This window comes from Semicossyphus pulcher, unplaced genomic scaffold (assembly GCF_022749685.1).
Source record: "Semicossyphus pulcher isolate SPU_LCO1_2020_fin unplaced genomic scaffold, fSemPul1.0.p SCAF_21, whole genome shotgun sequence".
Lineage (NCBI taxonomy): Eukaryota > Metazoa > Chordata > Actinopteri > Labriformes > Labridae > Semicossyphus > Semicossyphus pulcher.
The window spans coordinates 10,983,311-11,001,671 of NW_027211695.1; the positions used below are offsets into that span (position 1 = coordinate 10,983,311).

The 18,361-nt window shown below is 43.6% G+C and overlaps 1 protein-coding gene across 3 annotated transcripts in view; it reads left to right on the forward strand.

Moving 5' to 3' along the window:
• kdm6ba (lysine (K)-specific demethylase 6B, a) overlaps positions 1-18,361 on the forward strand; it is a 94,719-nt gene that overhangs the window by 73,818 nt on the left and 2,540 nt on the right. For all 3 annotated transcript variants that reach the window (XM_069671972.1, XM_069671973.1, XM_069671974.1), the window contains 20 exons: positions 5,557-5,643; positions 7,537-7,660; positions 8,266-8,389; positions 8,610-8,705; positions 8,815-9,100; positions 9,190-9,267; positions 9,464-9,634; positions 9,768-9,953; positions 10,179-10,748; positions 10,836-14,539; positions 14,783-14,909; positions 15,296-15,401; positions 16,028-16,233; positions 16,399-16,508; positions 16,604-16,672; positions 16,908-17,056; positions 17,194-17,308; positions 17,467-17,654; positions 17,761-17,902; positions 18,233-18,359. In XM_069671972.1, coding sequence (XP_069528073.1) covers positions 8,271-8,389; positions 8,610-8,705; positions 8,815-9,100; positions 9,190-9,267; positions 9,464-9,634; positions 9,768-9,953; positions 10,179-10,748; positions 10,836-14,539; positions 14,783-14,909; positions 15,296-15,401; positions 16,028-16,233; positions 16,399-16,508; positions 16,604-16,672; positions 16,908-17,056; positions 17,194-17,308; positions 17,467-17,654; positions 17,761-17,902; positions 18,233-18,359 — 6,549 coding nt within the window. In that variant the 5' untranslated portion in view covers positions 5,557-5,643; positions 7,537-7,660; positions 8,266-8,270. The remainder of the gene's footprint in view (positions 1-5,556; positions 5,644-7,536; positions 7,661-8,265; positions 8,390-8,609; positions 8,706-8,814; positions 9,101-9,189; positions 9,268-9,463; positions 9,635-9,767; positions 9,954-10,178; positions 10,749-10,835; positions 14,540-14,782; positions 14,910-15,295; positions 15,402-16,027; positions 16,234-16,398; positions 16,509-16,603; positions 16,673-16,907; positions 17,057-17,193; positions 17,309-17,466; positions 17,655-17,760; positions 17,903-18,232; positions 18,360-18,361) is intronic.

Genomic DNA, 18,361 nt, shown 5'->3' on the forward strand with positions numbered 1-18,361 from the left:
TGTGTGTGTGTGTGTGTGTGACTCACACACAAAGTAACATACACTGTCACACCTTGGAAAGAATTTTCTTCCTTCCTTTTTAGCCTTCCTTCACATACTGTGGCTACTTTTATCTGCCTTACCACGCTGGCAAAATAAATGATAACCTAACTGTGTGTATCATGGAAGATTTATATTTAAAAAAAAGTCAGTCTCGGAACATATCAGCTATTGACTGATGATGGTTTAGCTTCTGGTAGAGGTGGGTCCCATTCAATTAAAGCTGACGCGGTATATGATATTATGTGTGTGATAATCGTTATAATGCCCAGTTAAATCCAAAAAGACCCATGATCAGCCCAGATCACAAAAAAACGCACAATTGCTATATGTAACTCGCTTGATAATTTGACTTCGTACAGAAACCCAACATTTTTTTAGATAATCCAAAATATTTCCCACTACCAACAGTTTCTGCATTCATATGGAGATATGTGTTTATAGAGATTTATGAAGCCCAAGTGCCTTGTTAGCTGAGTGGTTATAGCGAATGCTACTAAGGTGACATTTTGCCTGTTTCATTTCAGCAAGCAAACTTTGTTAAATGACAAAGGCCCCTCTCTCTTCACCTGTGTGCGGTTCTCCTCCTCGCGGTTAAATCTTGTAAAAGAACCCTAAATAAATTCAACAACACTGTTATTTGAGGAATCTATAAACATTTGGTTTCTCTGTACTACATGAACAAACAGCGCTGTCATAACAAAGACGGTCAACCTGCGTCACAGTTGTTCTGATGAAGTCAAAATGATCGTGTGATTTCACCAACTATAATAACAATACTGCTACGGTCATCTGTATGCATGCTGTCATTAAAATTGATGCATATAGGACTCACAAGCATGTCCATGTAATGTTTTTGTATTTTACTTACAATTACACACACACACAGACTGCTGATGAGACATAATATTGTGAGAACATGGAGGAAGAGGGTGGTGTGTGCGGTCAAACTGCCCTTGTATCTCTGTAAACATGTTGTTCAGTGAAGATCTCTCATAAACCTAGTTCCTCTCTGAGTCTATCTCTGCCTCTCTAGCTTTGTTTAATGACTGTTAGTGAAGACGCGACTGGTTCCCTTGGTAACTGTTACCAATGGAGGAGAGTCTGTTGGTAAGTGCATTTCATGAATGAGTGAGTGAGTTCTAGTTGTGGAGTAGAAGCACAAGAAAAGATGCAGAGCGCATCAAGGGAGGTGGATCTTGAAGATATATTTCGTGGCTGTTTTATCTATCAAAATAGACATCGTGATATTCTGTTCTGTCCTAACCTTTTCATACATATGTAGTTGAAAACAATCACAAGTAGAAGAAAAAAACTTTTGGGGGCTTTTGAGGTTGCTGAAGTGTGGAAATCGAGAGTGACGATGATCAAGCCTTTGTCAGTTGCCAATGAAACGCCCACGACTTCTCAGATTTCCGGTTTGTTGGAATTTACACTGTTTATTTATATTTTTCTGTTTTCTTTCTTTGTCTGTCGAGAAATCCAGACTGATGTTTCCTCTGTAACACAGTGTTTCTGTGAAAGTGAGGCAGGGAACACAAGTGACTGGTAGGAGGAATTATTCATCATAGACGTACACACAGTCATTCTGCCCTCATGTTTGTTATTCACTTTTAACAGAAGCTCAAAAGAGGGCAAACAAGGCTTTTCACCTAACACCAAGAGTAAGAGCCCAGTAAATGACTTTTCAAGTCATTTGACTGTCTTGTTTTTGTTGACAAGGCTTGTGTGAGTCATGAGTTGGACACACGTGCCATTCACACAAGATGATTGCATGTCTGAGGTGTACTTTAGTGAGCTGTGACTGAAGCCAACCAGGTTTTGAATTGCCTCTTGTTTCACATCTATAGAGACTCATATTGAACACATGCTCATCATTTTCACCTACTTTTTAACAGGTAAAAAGCTTTGGAGACACACTAAAACACAGCTCGTATCTTTTCAACAGGAAGCCTCAGCCTTGTCCCCTCTCGCTCTCTCTCGCTCTCCCTCTCTCTCTCTCATCCACACACATGCTCACCCCTCAGGGAGGCCTACTTCCTGTGGTTGTGACGACAGCTTCCTCTATCCTCTGAGCTCTGTTTCCCTTCTCTTTAACGTCAGACACACGTGCATCTGATCTTTTATTCTTTTTTTATTTTCCACCAACAGAAAAGTAGGCTAACTGTTCCTCATGAGCGAGGGTCCTGATATCAAAGTTTTTATCTGTAAACCCTCAGCAGCTGAAGCAGTTCAAACATTGATAGAAAAAGAGTTTGTGATGAGCTAACCAGCACATTGACAGGCTGACCACCAACAGCCAAAGCTTCATGGTGCTTTTTCAAACCTAAATTCTAAAAACATGAAGAATCATTAACCGAGCAGAGGTGAAATGTGATTTTTGGATCCTCCTCCTCCTGTTTTTTACAACCTCTCAAGTCATGGCCTGAATGTAGAGCAGATGTAAGGCTGTTCCCATATAAGCCAAGGGGACACAAAGTAAGACAAATAAGAGTTTATATCTGGCCTGTTTTGGCTGGCTGGCGTGCTTGATGGCTTGGGTGTTACTGGGTGAAAGGTTAGATCAGCGCTCTGTCCCCTGGATGAAGGATTCTGTTGTTGAGATGGATGCTAGCAGGACATCATCATCAACTGCGAATGTCAAATGCCTCTGTGTATATGTGCAGGAACAGTGTTTGCTTGCTGTGTCCTCAGATGACCCACACTACCCTGTGTGTGCAAGCTGGAAAAGCATCTTCTGAATTTTGTGTGTTTGTAAGGATCTTGATGTGACGAAATTCGCCTGCATCGCTGTCTTGGATAGGCAAACACTGACGTTTGCACATACACAAACAAATAAACACACACGCATACATGCACACACACAGATAGCCTGGCAACAAGGTGGGGAAGGGCGGATGCTGGGGCTTGCTGTTCGTCTGTGGGTGAGTGTATGAGAGAGAGAGAGAGAGAGGCAGAGAGAAGCATTTTCCTTCAGTACACGATCTCAATCTGGGACTGTTATGTAATGGCCAAATGGAGTAGAGAGGGCGAGGGAGGACAGGCAGAGAGAGAGACAGACAGACAGAGAGAGAGAGGGAGGGAGAGAGGGAGGGAGACAAGACCATGCATGGCCTTTCCGTCATCCTCTGCCAGAAGCTCATAGCTGCCAATACTATCCCCTCTCTCTATTTTCTTATCTGCCACTTCTCCTTGCCTTATCTGGTAATTTCTTATCAGACAGGCCATACAGTGACTCTAGTAGGGCAGTATCACTCCCCAGGCAGTCTGCCGTTACTTAGGCTTTTAGTTTTCAGTGGTCTCATCCTCTATGGTTGTTCATCAGGTCAATGCAGTGCTCTTAGTGTGAGCTGTATTTGAACCCATTATTTGCTATTCTATTTTTCACTTGTACCAACGGATATTATTTGCCATCCTTATCTCTTTCTAGTCTATTGGCCTCAGTTTGGTTGACTGACTCTGGACCAGAGCAAGCCTGTGGTTGGCAGGGATGGATGAGTGTGAATAGATTAAGGCTGCTTCACAGAGACAGGTGTCCTCTGAACACCTTAATTTCAAACCCCCTCCGCCCAACTCAAGTAAACGACTTAGCAAGCTTCCTTGTGCCCTGCCACAAGCTTGTGACTACGGTTTGTGTCAAGTTGGATAACTGTGGAATACTTTACTTTTTTGTTTCTCTATTTGTATGCCAAAGACGATTTAACAGCACTCTTTAATTTTATTTCAGCTTTTTGTTTTGTGTGGTTGATGACGGTTGGCACAGCTTTGCTAAAGTTTCCTGCTTGGCTCTGCCTTCCAGCTGATAGCTGGTGTTGCTGGGAAAATAGCTGACTTTGGTAACTGCGACAATGTGGGTGTTGACAGGAACAGCTCTTTGATGTCTGGTGTTGAAGGGGGGGATTTCACTAAAACAAGATGTACAGAGGGTTTTTTTGATGAATTGTCTCATCTGTTTGCTATTATAATTGATATATAAATATATCAGCTGTGTAGTATATTCACACTGAGGAGAAGAAACAGGCAAAGGTCCTCATCCTACTTTTACTGAACCTTGATTTACAGGGCGGCTTTACACCAGGATTTCTAATCTGGGGACCAAAAAAGGATTATCTTATCTACAGTACTCCTCTCTATAGAGAGACACTACAGCTTCTTGTTTATAAATTAAGGTGAAAGTGAAAGCAAAAGGCAATCACACTTAAACAATGACAACCTTCAGAATTCAGCTCAAGCCGAATATGTCCTCTCATTCAAATTCAAAAAAATGTAACCTGAATTTCACATATAAGTGATCACAAGATTGACCATGTTCGTAGAAATTGCCTCATCATTCCTGATAAACTTGCGGTGTGAAACCCCCTTGCAGTGTCGTCACATCACCTTTTATTCATTTTTATCTCACACATACACACATGCGGCACACTTGGTGGGAGGCAGAAATGTCATCATAAAGTCCAAGAAATACCCGTTGTTGTCACATGTATGATGATGCAGGAACACGCCCCCGGTCACCTGACTGTAAGTGGTGTCCCAGGAGGGCGGAGTTTAGGTCATGCGGTTTGGGGTAAGCCCTATTCTAGTGAACTGAGTCATCGGGGGTTCCCCAAAAACTGAAATGTGCAATGCTCGCAAGAATACATGTACATCCTCGCTGTTTTCTCAATACACCTAAAGTACTGAAAACTGACTCATAGCTTGAATAACTGCATTTCACCACTGTGGTTGCATTTGATAGAATGTGAGCTCTGGTATGTAACACTGTCTGTTGTCAGTGTACAATATCTCGTTTCAGAGTACTGAGTTTCTCTCATTGTGCTGGTAGAGTGTCTGTGAGCAATGTAATAGCCAGGGCAGCAACTGGAATAGAGGTTTGGTCACAACAGACATAAACACACACCCTCTATAAAAGCGGTAATTACAACCTCGACACTGTGTCCCTATTTGCACTCAGGTTCTCCTGCTAGATTTCTCTTTATATTTTTCTTCCTTTATTTGTCTAATTCCAAACTGAAACTCTGTATATAATACTATGTATTATATTATTTTATAATGTTTACCAAACACAACTGCGATAGATGACATAGCTAGCCCAGCTCTTCCTTAGAACCAGATCTGCCATGTTTGTGCGTCTGCTCCTCTGATAAGCTGCACAGTCAGTCTCACCATTGTGTCTGTGTGAGAAGAGACAGAGAGAGTGAGCGAACAAGTGCACCCCTCACTCCCATGGTGTAGGCCCCCCTGCTGATTTACCCCTTTGCCTTTGAGCTACCCGAAAGTTTTCCTCACTGTTCTGAAACTTAAGATATAAGGAAGTCAGGAGTGTAAGTAGTGACTATGTGTTGTCAAGAAAGACTGTTTTAGTTCATATTACAAGTGAAGAGCACCTTTCATCCTGAATTATATCATATGCTTTGAGGCTTTGGGTGTATGACTGTTTGCTCAAAACGTGTGTTTACCACAACTTCATGTTGTTTTTATGACAGGTTGACATGAATGCCTCTGTCTTCTGTCTTTCAGGGTTGAGGAGACCCCAGAGAGATGATTGACAGCCGAAGCTGAGTCTTGACACAACTGTGAATCAATAACTTGGTGCTACTCTAAAAGGTACCCTCAGCCTTGAGTTTGTGTTTGTATCAGTTTGTTTTAAAGCATGTTGTGTTCAGTTATAGTTACCATCCACCTATCTTTACATAGCAGCAGAGCCTGGTGGTTGATGATCTGTGTGAGGCAGATGGGTAGAGATACAGAGGGTTATGTGTGTGTCACTGTATAGCACCTCTCCTGACAAGCTAAAAAAGTCAGCGATTGAAATATCCCTTACTGGGCTTTAAATAGAGCAAAAGAGATCCAGAGTCAGTGGGAGGAAGAAAGGAAGAGAAGAGGAACTGGTGGGAGGAAGGACTGCGTATGGCCAGAGCTAATTTAGGAAAACTGGTGGAAGAGTGCTGTGCAGACCAAGAGAAATGAATCACGACCTGCGTGTGCATGTCTGTTACTCTCCAACTAATTCTTTATACATAAGTTATCACTTACTTCAAAATGTTATCATTACGTAATCATTTGGTGTTGCAATTTTATTGAACTACATCTTGATTTTATGTAAGACTCCCTCAGTGACCAAAATCAGTTGTGCTTGTCAACTTTGTAAAGTCATCCAAATAAGTGTGAGAGATTGACATCATCAAGAGAACAGTAATGAGATGAGATGCTGCGATTAAGGAGAAATTCAGCTTCCATGTGATATTTAACATATATTGGAATAACAGTGATGTCTGTTTTTAACAGCAGTAGTCAATGTGCAGGTGCAAATATAACACGCTCAGGTTTTGTTTTTGTTGCCTTTTTCGAAACGAAGAACTTTGAAACTCAGACTCTTTGTATGTTTACACCTTCTGTCTTTTGTGTATGTATGTGTGTTCACTGTTTTAGAAACCCTTCTTAGTTCTTTTATGCGTTTCCCCCTCAACCACTTTCCTTTGTGTCGCCTTTGTGTACATGTGCATATATGTGTGTGTGGGCGTTTTCATGGCACCGTTCCTACTCTCCGCTCCACCACCCTCCATCCCTTCCCTCTTCTCCATCTTTTCTCCTTAATCTATCCTCCATCCTGTTCAGACCGTCTGTCGCGGCTGCCCCCTCTCCCTCTCCATCACGCCTACCATAATGAGATTAAACCATAGTGTATCCAACGGGCATGCACTTGCACACACGCTTTATGCACACACCCTTCAGAGCACTGCAGCACACACACACCATCATCCACTTAAGAGACCACACTATTCTCTCTCACATGCACTAAATCAGCAAAAGTCTGACACGACCATGCAGCTTGCACACTTGGCATTGCTTCCAACACACACACACATACACACACACACACACACACACACACACACACACACACACACACACACACACATACACACTCAAACATACACACTTGGCATGTGACCAAGGCCTCTCACTCTTAGTCTATCCTTCTGCCTCTTGTTATCAGGAGGCCCATGGTAAGGATTACAGTAACCCTAGGTCTGTCCTCATAGGTGAGCTCCCCACTGAGCCATCTGGGCCTCATTAATAATCTTGATCTGTACTGGCTTGCTTACTGGCGCCTCCTACAGGCTGACTGACTCACAGCCACCAGCTACAGACAAAGACGTTCATCCTTGTTTGAGATCTCAAGCTAATTTGAGTAATGCTAATGTTGCCTAACTAAAGCAGATTCTGAGGAAATTTCAATGGTGAGAAAAAGAGTTGATGAAGTGTTCAATGTAGGCACACTAAGCTTTGCCCTGCCCTGCATTGTACTTATACTCTTCCCTCTCTGCAGGCAAGCTCTTGAACTCACACACATGCACAACAGCTAACCCATGTCAAAGAGAGCCCCCTGACTTTAATTCACTTTCAGTGTTGCTCTGTCTCACTAATTCTAATAGTGGTTCTCCTGTTTATTTTCTTTCTCTCTCTCTCTCTCTCTCTCTCTCTCTCTCTCTGCAGCCAATAGGCTTTTGGATTCTTGGTGCTAGAGCCAGAGAGAATCGGACAGTACAGATATTCTCAGTGTATAAGTGAGGCCCTCTCTGTGCTGCAGTGGAGGGCTTCACAGAAACTAGTTAGTCTGGTGAGTACAGGCTCTCTTATTTACTTTCATGGAAGACATCGTGTTCTAAGTATATGATTTACAGTACATACTGCTGCTATGTTGCCTTTAAAAAGTTGGTACCCATAAAGAACGAAGTTGCAATACATGTGGAAATACTTGAACTTTAAAGCTTGACAAGTTTACATAAATCATATTCTTTAAACTGCTATATTTAAGTTAGAAGAAAAACTAATGGCCTTAATTCCTCAACTTCAGCCTGTTACTTTGATGGGCTAGCTGCTTATTGTAGTGCAAAAGATTTGTAAGGCAGTATATCAAACCCTGGTATCTGTTGCATAATGAAGGAATAAAATATGCAGTTAACCAGAACGGGCACACTTTTTTATATTCAGGCATCGTCATAGATACTATTATATGTAAAAGATTATGGTAATTTGTTGCATTAACAAATAGTGTAATTATATTCTGTGCTGATAAAAGATAATTAATAAAAAGATTCATTATTAGATTTTTAAATACATTTCTGTTGAATTCTATGAAGTAACTTTTTATCATCCTGTTTTTCTCTTATTTTTATGTATGGATGAGAGTTAACTATATCTAAGTATTGCTATCATACACAGGCTGAATGCATCACGCAGTAGAGCAGTTTGGTGGGCGTGGCACACGGGATTCCTTCCCTCTGGACGGACTCAACCGGGGACCATGGGCTCCCGTGGGCGGCCGCGCCTGGCAGCCACCTGCCAGGTCTGCAGCCATGACAACACATACAAACAAACATTTCCAAACCTCTTTGTTGACTTAAATCCATAGGGTTTAAGCTATGATTACAACAATTACAACTTTTGAGCTCTGTTTATTAAGAGCAGAACTGAAATTAAAGCTTTAATATATTGAACAACCTCAATTGGCTGCTAAGAAATGTCTCCTTGACTGTGCATTTTGTGCTGTCTTTGTTCCTCATAAGGTGTTCGCCTGGAATGAGTCAACACCAGCTCCTTTCCCATCTACCTCCTGGTCCTATGGGCGGACTGAATCATCCTAGTAAATTCTTTAATAATGGGTAAGTGATGCAGGAAATTATCATTGAAAATGTGAAGCAAGCTTGTGCTAACACAGATTTTGTTTGTAGTTATATTGTTTTACCCCTTTTCCTGTTTTTGGCTGTCCAGGCCCATGCGAGGAGCTGAGAAGCTTGAGCTCCCACAGCCAATGTTACCAGGCATGCATAGGGAGCAGCAGAGACCTCCTCCCCATCATCTTCATCCTCCCCCTCCCCACAGAGCATGGGAGCAACTGGGTCAGCTATATGATTCCCAGCTCCCTCCTCAAGGACATTCTGTTATGCCCCTTCACAATGAGCCCTCACTTCGTCTCCATAATGGCGGCTATGCAGGCAGTGGCGGACTTCCCCACAATGCCCATCATCCTCCCAACAGACCAAACCAACTGCTAAAGGTTATTTACAATGTTAAAAGTGGCAGAATTATGCACAAGTTTGCAAATTTTTCAATATGAAGGTTTATATGTTGTCTTTACTGTTTTAGTTTGGGGGTCCTCAGGAGCAGCACGTTCCCCGGGGTCCACCAATGCTTGGAGATGAGATGTGGGCTCAGGTGCACCAGGTAGGTGCTCTCTAATTGGCTATGACCATGTTTCATCATCCATTTACACAGTCTCTATTCTGGCTGTGATTTCTTACAAATAAGACAAACTCCATTCAAGTGGAGTGGTTGATTATTTCAGCAAAATAATGTTTTTGGACTGACCTTGCTGTAGTTTTTTTCATGTCTTCATCTGCCACATTTTTTCTTTTTACAGCAGAGGGGCTACCCAGGAAAGATGCTCGGAGGTCAGCTGAAGAGACCAGGCCCTCCTTTGGGAGAGCATTCTGTTATCCAACACACTCCACCACCATCACTGCACCTGTCCTCCCGCCCCGCTGCAGAGGACTGTCCCAGCCCCAGCAAGAGGAAAAAGGGTTCAGATCAGGTATCAAACTGTAGCAAACAAATTGAGTCATATTGAGTGGCCATCTAACAATCTGACAGCTGTGCTCTATAAATGTGCTTGCCCTTATTTGTCTAAATGTGTCTGCTAAAATTGTAACGTTGTCCTTGTGCAGGTATCCCATCCTGGACTCCAATGTCTCCCTGGCCAGTCTTTGTTATCACAGCAACAGTCGCCAGTCCATCACCACCCTCCAAAACCTGCCTTCTGGAACCCTCTTCACAAGAACAGCAACACTCCCTGGCAGCAACAGAATTCTGATCGCAAAAACCCACCATTGCAGGAGTTCCAGGTCCGAACTGTAAGAAGATACCCCTTTATTAGACATATGGTACTTGGTACCAGGGATTATATTTTTCTATTTACCTCAATCAACAGGAAAACCCTTTTGGAGAGAGTGGCTTTATAAGAATGTACCAATTCTTTTAACCATCTAAACCTAGCATTGTTTTCTATGTTATATATTTTTATATATGACTCTAATCATCCTCTTTTTCTGTGTTGCTTATTATATTTTGGTCAATAGGAAACCAACAAACACGGAATGGGCAGCTACATCCAAAAGTCATCTCCTGCCACTTCCACGACATCAAACCTCTCACCTCCATCAAACTCATCTCCCGGAAACTACAACCAGGGTCGTGCTCCTCAGCTCCAGAAAGACACATTCCAACCTCAGGCTGTAAACCAGCAGTCCCCTCACTCCTCTTACCCCACCCCGAGCACCAAACTGGGGCTAGCTCCACCCTGTCAGGCCATCGATGGTCGTCATAACCAGAGAGGCACTCTCATTAGGGGCCAAGGTGGCAGCCAAGCTACCTCTCACATGGCATCTACCCCAAAAAGGGGAGACAGAGATCACCACCTAAATGCCCATGTGCCACCAGCAAACCCTTCTGCAACCAGCAACAACAACAACAGCAGCAACAACAGCAGTGTGCCTTACAGCCACTTCCAGCCTCATCCAGGGCTGGGGCACCAGGGTCCTCATCCTCCTCCACCACCTCCTGCCAGCAGCACCTCAGTACCTCAGCAACAGCAAAGTAGGCCCCAAGAGGCCTGGAGATACCAGAGCAGGCCCAGCAGTCAATCCCTAGTGAGTACAAGCTTTGTAACAGTTTAATTGTAAAATACTTGTCATTTTTAATTGATTTAATTATTTTTAAAATGTTTTTCTCTTCAGGAGTCGGGCATCTATAAGGGTCAAGGACTGCTACCTCAGCACCAGCATAGCCACAATCAGGTCATTGATAGCCGGGTTCCTGGGCCATCCCAGCATCAACATCATGTCAGCCCTCCTCTGCCCCCAACTAACTCTACACGAACACCAGTTATTACCCCCAATCTCCCTTCTTCCCAGGCCTCCTGCTCCATCAGTGGTTTTAGCAACAGCAGCAGCTCAAGAGGTGTAACTGTGGCTGGTGCCTCCTTGCTGAACACAACACCTCCTGCTGGTTGCCCCGCAAACAATGGCAGCAGTAATAACAGTTGGAATAGAAGAAGAGAGCTGGTACCCCAAACCTCCAACAGCAGCGTCAATAGCCCCACCACTCAGCGGGATTCTCTTCTGCAGCCAGGATGTCAAAGAGGCCAAACTATCACTGCCAACCAGCATCAGCAACAGGGACTGCACAGACCAAAACAACAAACCACCAAGTCCCAACCCATGAAGGGGAAGACCTCTTTCTATGCTCAGGCTGAACAGGAGCAACCTCCCGCATTTTCCTCATCTTCTTTGTTCTCCTCAGGGCACCAGAGAACAGGAGACAGTGTTATTACAAGCAGGGTTTCAAATCCTTCTCGTAGCTCTCCTACTACATACTACCCTGCTTCACCCTCCAGGCTTCACCTCCCCTCCACTGTCAACGCTGCCCCTCAGCCATCCAACCCAGCCCTCTTCTGTCGAATAGGTCATCAGCCAGACTCTGCCTTGAGACAGGCGTACTCTCAGCCCCAACTTTGTCCACCAGCTCCCACCTCTGTTCCTCAGTCCATTGAAGAGGCCCTAGACAAGCTTGATGCAGAGCTTGAGGGTCACATGCAAGCTGTAGAAAGGAAGAAGAGGGACATAGAGGAACATGACAGAAAAGTTAGAGAAGAGGAGAGACAGAAAAAAGAATGGGAGATGAAACAAAAGCGGGATGAGGAAAGGAAGAGGAAAGAGCTGGAAAAGAAGCAAGAGGAGATTAAAAAGAGAGAGCTGGATAGGCAGGATGAGGAGAAGAGGAGGAGAGAATGGGAGAGGCAGGAGCAGGAGAGAAAGAGAAGAGGAGAGGAGGAGAGGAGGAGGAGAGAAGCCGCAAGGCTGGAGGAGGAGAGGAAAAAGAGAGAATGGGAGAGACTTGAAGAGGAGAGGAAAAAAAAAGAATGGGAGAAGGAACGCGAAAGGAAGAGGAAGGATTGGGAGAGGCAAGAGGAGGAGAGGAAAAAGAGAGAAGCAGAGAGGGAGGAGCATAAGAGAAAAGAGAGAGAACTGGAGAAGCAGGAGGAAGAAAGGAAAAAACAAAGAGAGTTTGAGAGGAAAGAGGAGGAGAAAAAGAGAACTGAACGCAAGAGGGAGGAGGAACTTTGCAGTGCAAAAGGCAAAGAGCAGACAGCTATTGAAAATCTGGAGAGACTGCTCTCCAGGAACAATTCCCCAGCACCTCCACCTCCTCGCCTATCTTCAGTTACTGCATCTCCTTCAGGTCCATCACCCCCAAACTCCCAGGCTTCACCCCCCTACCCCTGGCTAAGCCGTGGTGGCATACACCCTTGTCCACCAGGCCAGACACCCACCCCAACTACTCCTGTAGAAAGGCTGCGGCCCCCTCCTCTTACACCTCAGACTGAATATGCCAGAGAAAAGCAAAGGCAGCGAGAGATGTGGAGCAACAATGGTGGAACGATTTTTAGTCCCTCTTCAATTCACAGTACCTCAGGGATGAACCAGTCTTTATACCCCAACAAGCCTCCTGCAATGCAAGCCGCACCCAACCAATCCAAAGATATAGCCAGGGAGAGAGACAGCAGCCAAAATTCTCTCCCAAACTTGCCACTTAGAGAGCCCCCCAAACTGTATCAGGCTTTTCCCAGAGAAAAACTTCCACATCCATCTTTATCCTCCACCTCCAGCTCCACAGGGGTAATCCTCAACAAGCAAGTGACAAGAAGTGAAAATGATAGCAGCTGTGGTGCTGACTCAGACAGTGCTCAGTTTGAGGAAGAGCCCTCCGAGTTGTCCACACTGCTCCCAGATGGTCTGGCTAACATAATGGCCATGCTGGATGAATCTATCAAAAAGGAAGAGGAGATGTATAACAGTCAAAAGACTGTACCAACAGGTCTTCTTGACAGCTTTTCTCCAAGTATCCCACCAATTAAAAGCTACCTGTGTGCCCCAGATCTTATTCCAGCAACAAAACATCAGCCAAACCAGGAAGACTTTGGATCCAATCTGCATGCTAGCCCTCCTGTGCTCAGCCGCCAAGGCTCTCTGGCATCACCTTGTAGTCGAACTTCTTCTCTCAATGAGGAAGATGAGGAATATCTGAAACCTTCCCCAAGTGTCCCTAACCCAAAACAGTCAGTGGACATGGGAATAGCCGTAGGTAACACCAATTACCGCCACAGTGACCTGGCTAAACTTTATGGTCTCCCTGAGCAGACTAAAAGTGAGGCTGACGAGGAGGATGATGAAGAGGATTCTGAGACCCCCTCTTGTTCTCCACCTCCCCAAAGGCCCCATCTCCACCAAACAGGTGTAAACAGCATGTTCAAGTCCCTAGCAACTGTCATAGAGAGCCAGAAGTATGCTTACCGTGGTGGGCCTTTTGGGAGACCCCCTCCATCTGCATTGGTTGGGGTCAAATATTCCTCTTCACTGTCACTGGGCCCAGATATCTGCCGCCAGCAGCAAGGCAGTTCTCCAACATCAGATTCAACCAATCCTCCATTCAGTCCAGCTGCCCTACCTCTAAAGTCCTCCCCTCCTCCTTTTCTAGAGGACCAGAAACTGAAAATAGAGGATGCTGATCTCTGGAGAGATGATGAAGAAACAATAGAGGAAAGGATAAAATCCAGCAAAAAGGAGATTGTTCCTACCATAAATCTGAAGGTAGTCAAGGAGGAGCGACTGTTGACGACAATTTCTGAGTCTTCACTAGCAGAGTTAGGAAAGAGCTGTGAAGTCATTCTCAGTCGACAGTCACTTCCTAACAAAAACCTGGATAAGTCTGATTACCATGTCAAAGAGGAGGACAGACACAAATCTGAAAAAGTAAGAGAACGCAGAGAGAAAGACAGAAATAGGGATAGAGAGAGGGAGAAAGAGAAAAAGAGAAAGCACGGTCACAGCCACAGTAGCAGCAGTAAGCACGAGGAAAGGAAAGAAAAGAAGAAGCACAGAGAAAAGAGAGAGGAGGTGGCCTTCTCCTCTTCTTTATCGTCATCCCCTTCTTCTTCCACTCATTCCAGTACCAGCCACAAGCGGCACAAGGATGGCAAGAAAAAGGATCGCAGAATTCTTGGTGACCTCAACCTCCAGAGCAAGGAGGGGTCTGAAAAGAACAGAAGTCATCATGACATGGATAAGAAGAAACGCAAGGAAGCTTCTGGTTCAAGCTCTACCAGTGAAGGGGAGCATGCTGAGTGGACGTCAAGAAGTTCTGAAGAGAGATCTTATGAACACAAAAAAGTCTCAGAATCTGGTTCCTCATTAGGTTCAACAGACTTCTTGAAACTCAAGGCACTGTCAGATGGGCCACCCAAGGAGCTGAAGATTCGCCTGATCAAGGTGGAAAGCGGGGACAGGGAGACATTTATCGCTTCTGAGGTGGAAGAAAAAAGGATCCCACTGGAGGAAATCAGCATCAAGAACACTGCTAGTGAAATAATCAGATCCTGCAAGTAAGTGCCCTGTGGAGTAAGATTAAATAATAAAATTATTATAATAATTAAATAAAGTCATTTCAATGTGTAATATGATTTTTGTGTGTGTGTGTGTGTGTGTGTGTGGTATATATTTGGATTTCATGAACTTTAAAAACTGACACATATTTGACACACAACCTAGTAGCAAATATTTGAAACCAGTTTTCTGCCTTTATGTTTGCCTCTGTCAACATGTTCTCTCTTTTTTTTTTGTTTTAGGGGGGCCAGAGTGAAAGAGAAGTTCAGAGAATCGTACTTGCTCTCAGCCTTCTCAGTAAAGCCCATCATGACCTCAGAGGAACCCATTCCCAGAGAGAAACTCAATCCTCCTACACCCAGCATCTATGTATGTCACTGTCCACAACTTTTTATACATATGGAAAATAAATATATCATCCATTATTATACTGTGTAGTAAATACGACAGATTACAAACAGTGCAATTATATATCAACCAACTTTAATGGTATAGACAGAGCACAAATTATACATTCTTTGATGAAAAGAGACGGTTGACCGACAACATGATAGCAAAGGATCTAATGTTGTAGATCAAAGCTCTACAGATATGAGCTTTATCAGGGATTATCTTTACCTGTAAAATGTCCTGTGTTAACATTAACACCTGTGTTGGAACATGTTTATACCTCTGCTGCCCCCTTGTGGTGATTCATTGTGCATGAAGACAACAGTTTGTGTTAACTGTTCAATTACATGGTTTTTTCATTGTAGTTGGAGAGTAAGAGGGATGCCTTCTCCCCTGTGCTGCTGCAGTTCTGTACAGACCCCAAGAATCCTGTTACTGTCATCAGAGGCCTGGCTGGGTCACTGCGACTTAGTAAGTTTACACTTACAGAGATTCTTAACACTTACAATTTATTTATTATTATCATGCAAAACTGAAAGTTCTGGATAAAATAAATTGTAAATGAAGCATTGCTCAACTAAAAACTGTTTGCTGTTAGTTACAGACAGATATATATTATAGTGTATAGTGTCTATAGATAAGGTAAAACAGCGTCTATCTAAACGGCAGAGCAGGCAAAATAGAACATCGCTGTGTGTGTGTATATGTGTGAAGCTTGCTCTGTTTGTTTACATGTTATGTCTCTTTTGCTTCCACAATGCCGTGACACTGTGTAAGATCACACTCTGAGACAGCAATATCACAGCGCTGCATAGTTCTGTATAAAAGTGTAAAGGCAGAACTTTGTTATAGCGCTGTTGCGGAATCGCTGCGTAAAAAGGGCTACTGCCTCAAAAGTATTTCCCTGTGGCTTCACTGGTAGAGTGTGGGTCCCAAAGTATTAGGACTGAGTTCACACTGCAGCTGTCGGGGTTTGATTCCAACTTTGGCTCTTTGCTGCATGTCCTCCTCATTCTGTCCTGACTGTCCTTTCAAAAAATATCTTAAAATCTTTTTTTTGATAGTATTTCCCTAATTGTCCCTGTTCTCTGTTTTAGACCTTGGGCTGTTTTCTACAAAGTCACTAGTTGAAGCCAATGCAGAGCAGGCGGTGGAGGTTAGGACTCAGGTGCAGCAGCCTGCTGATGAGAATTGGGATCCCAGTGGGACAGGCCAAACATGGCCCTGTGAGAGCAGCCGCTCCCACACCACCATTGCTAAGTATGCCCAATACCAGGCCTCCAGCTTTCAAGAGAGTCTGCAGGTAAAAATGTTGTTCTACTACTGCCATTACTGGCGAATGCAATTTTGTCTGTTTTCAAACACTTAAAAAAAAAAAGTATTATATATATTATATCTCAGGGGGTCCATGTTTCTGCATTCTTTGCTTTGATCCAGCTGAAAAACATGTTGTGAACTGTGTATTCAGGAGGAGAAAGGCAGTGACGAGGAGGATGATGATGATGATGTTGAGAAGGAGAAGAAGCCATTCATTAGCTCTGATACTTCCAGCAAGGACAGCTCTAAAGAAAGTAGCAGGTAAGGACACTAGTAAAAGAGTGTGAAGATGGCAACAACACTTTTTGCACTTTTTCTGCAATTTTTGGTAATGCTTAATGTTTTCCTTTCCTCAGCACTGAACAGAAGCCAGTGGGGAAGATAATTAAATTTGGTACGAACATTGACCTCTCAGATCCCAAGAGGTGAGCAACTTCCAACATATTATCCTGAGACAATAGTGACTCTGGTCTGCATTACATAATCACATTTTCTGCAAGTTGTACTGTCCTCTAGTGGTCATGTCTCAATACTGCAGTATGACTATAGCAAAATCTTTTTTTGCACATCACCTGTTTGTACTTACCCATTGCAGCTAATCTAGATGCGATAGAAAAGATGAAAGTTCATAGCCAATTCTTAACTGTTGTCTCTGCTCAGGTGGAAGCCCCAACTGCAGGAGTTGCAGAAACTGCCAGCATTTATGCGTGTAGCATCAAGTGGAAACATGCTTAGCCATGTCGGACACACCATCCTAGGCATGAACACTGTTCAGCTCTACATGAAGGTTCCAGGGAGCCGAACGCCAGGTAACGTACAACCATTTATGTCTGTAATGGGTGGGAGATACCTTTAGTTAAACAACTTGGAGTAAGATCTGTTCATTTCTAAAAAAAATTAAAAACTATTGCATATGACAGAGAATATTCCTTTCTTGTTAAAACAGGTCACCAAGAGAACAACAACTTTTGCTCGGTGAACATCAACATCGGCCCTGGAGACTGTGAGTGGTTCTCTGTTCATGAGAACTACTGGCACGCCATCAGTGACTTCTGTGAAAAGTGAGTAACACATCTGAAAGTGCAAGCTGACATTTTAGCCCTTATAACAATATTTAATGACAGCAAGAGTGCAAGGTTTAATTTCAGATGATACAGCCTGCACCTTTATACACCTTTATCATAGCTCTAAAACAAATTTTTTCAATGTATGTGCTCAGGCATGGAGTAGATTATCTAACAGGATCCTGGTGGCCAGTGTTGGAGGACCTCTACAAGGCCAACATCCCTGTGTATCGCTTTATCCAACGGCCTGGAGACTTAGTGTGGATCAACGCTGGAACTGTTCACTGGGTTCAGGCCGTGGGCTGGTGCAACAACATTGCCTGGAATGTCGGACCACTCAGTGGTGAGGAGCGCACCATATATTGATTGCAGATTACTTTTCACAACAGTAAGAATATTTTTAAGAGTGTTTTTCTTTATCTTCAACATTGTTTTATGTGTTCTTGCAGCTTACCAATACCAGCTAGCCCTGGAGAGGTTTGAGTGGAATGAGGTAAAGAAGGTCAAATCCATTGTACCCATGATTCATGTGTCCTGGAATGTGGCCCGCACTGTCAAGATCACAGACCAAGACACCTTCAAGATGATTAAGTGAGTACAGACAAACTGCTCTTTGTTCCTAAGCTGCTCCTAGAATTGGCGAACCCTGTATAGTTTATGAAGTTGTTCTTGAAACCGTTTTAGAGGTGTTGATTCAACTTATCTAACTGTTGCTTTGTATAGCATAGACAGAATCTTTCTCTTTGTAAAACAGCCTCAGTGATCACTGTAAACTTTATAACTTAAATAAAGGTGGGATTTAATGCATGATTGTTCAAATAGATTGGATTTGTAAAGTTCTAATGATACACACTCTGTACACATAAAAAATTCTTACTTCATGAGCTTCATATTCATGTTGATCTTTACCGTTTCTGTTAGACACTGCCTGCTGCAGTCCATGAAGCACATCCAGATCCTGCGCGACCAACTGGTGGCTGACGGAAAGAAACTTTCCTATCAAAGTCGGGTCAAGGACGAGCCTGCCTACTACTGCAACGAGTGTGACGT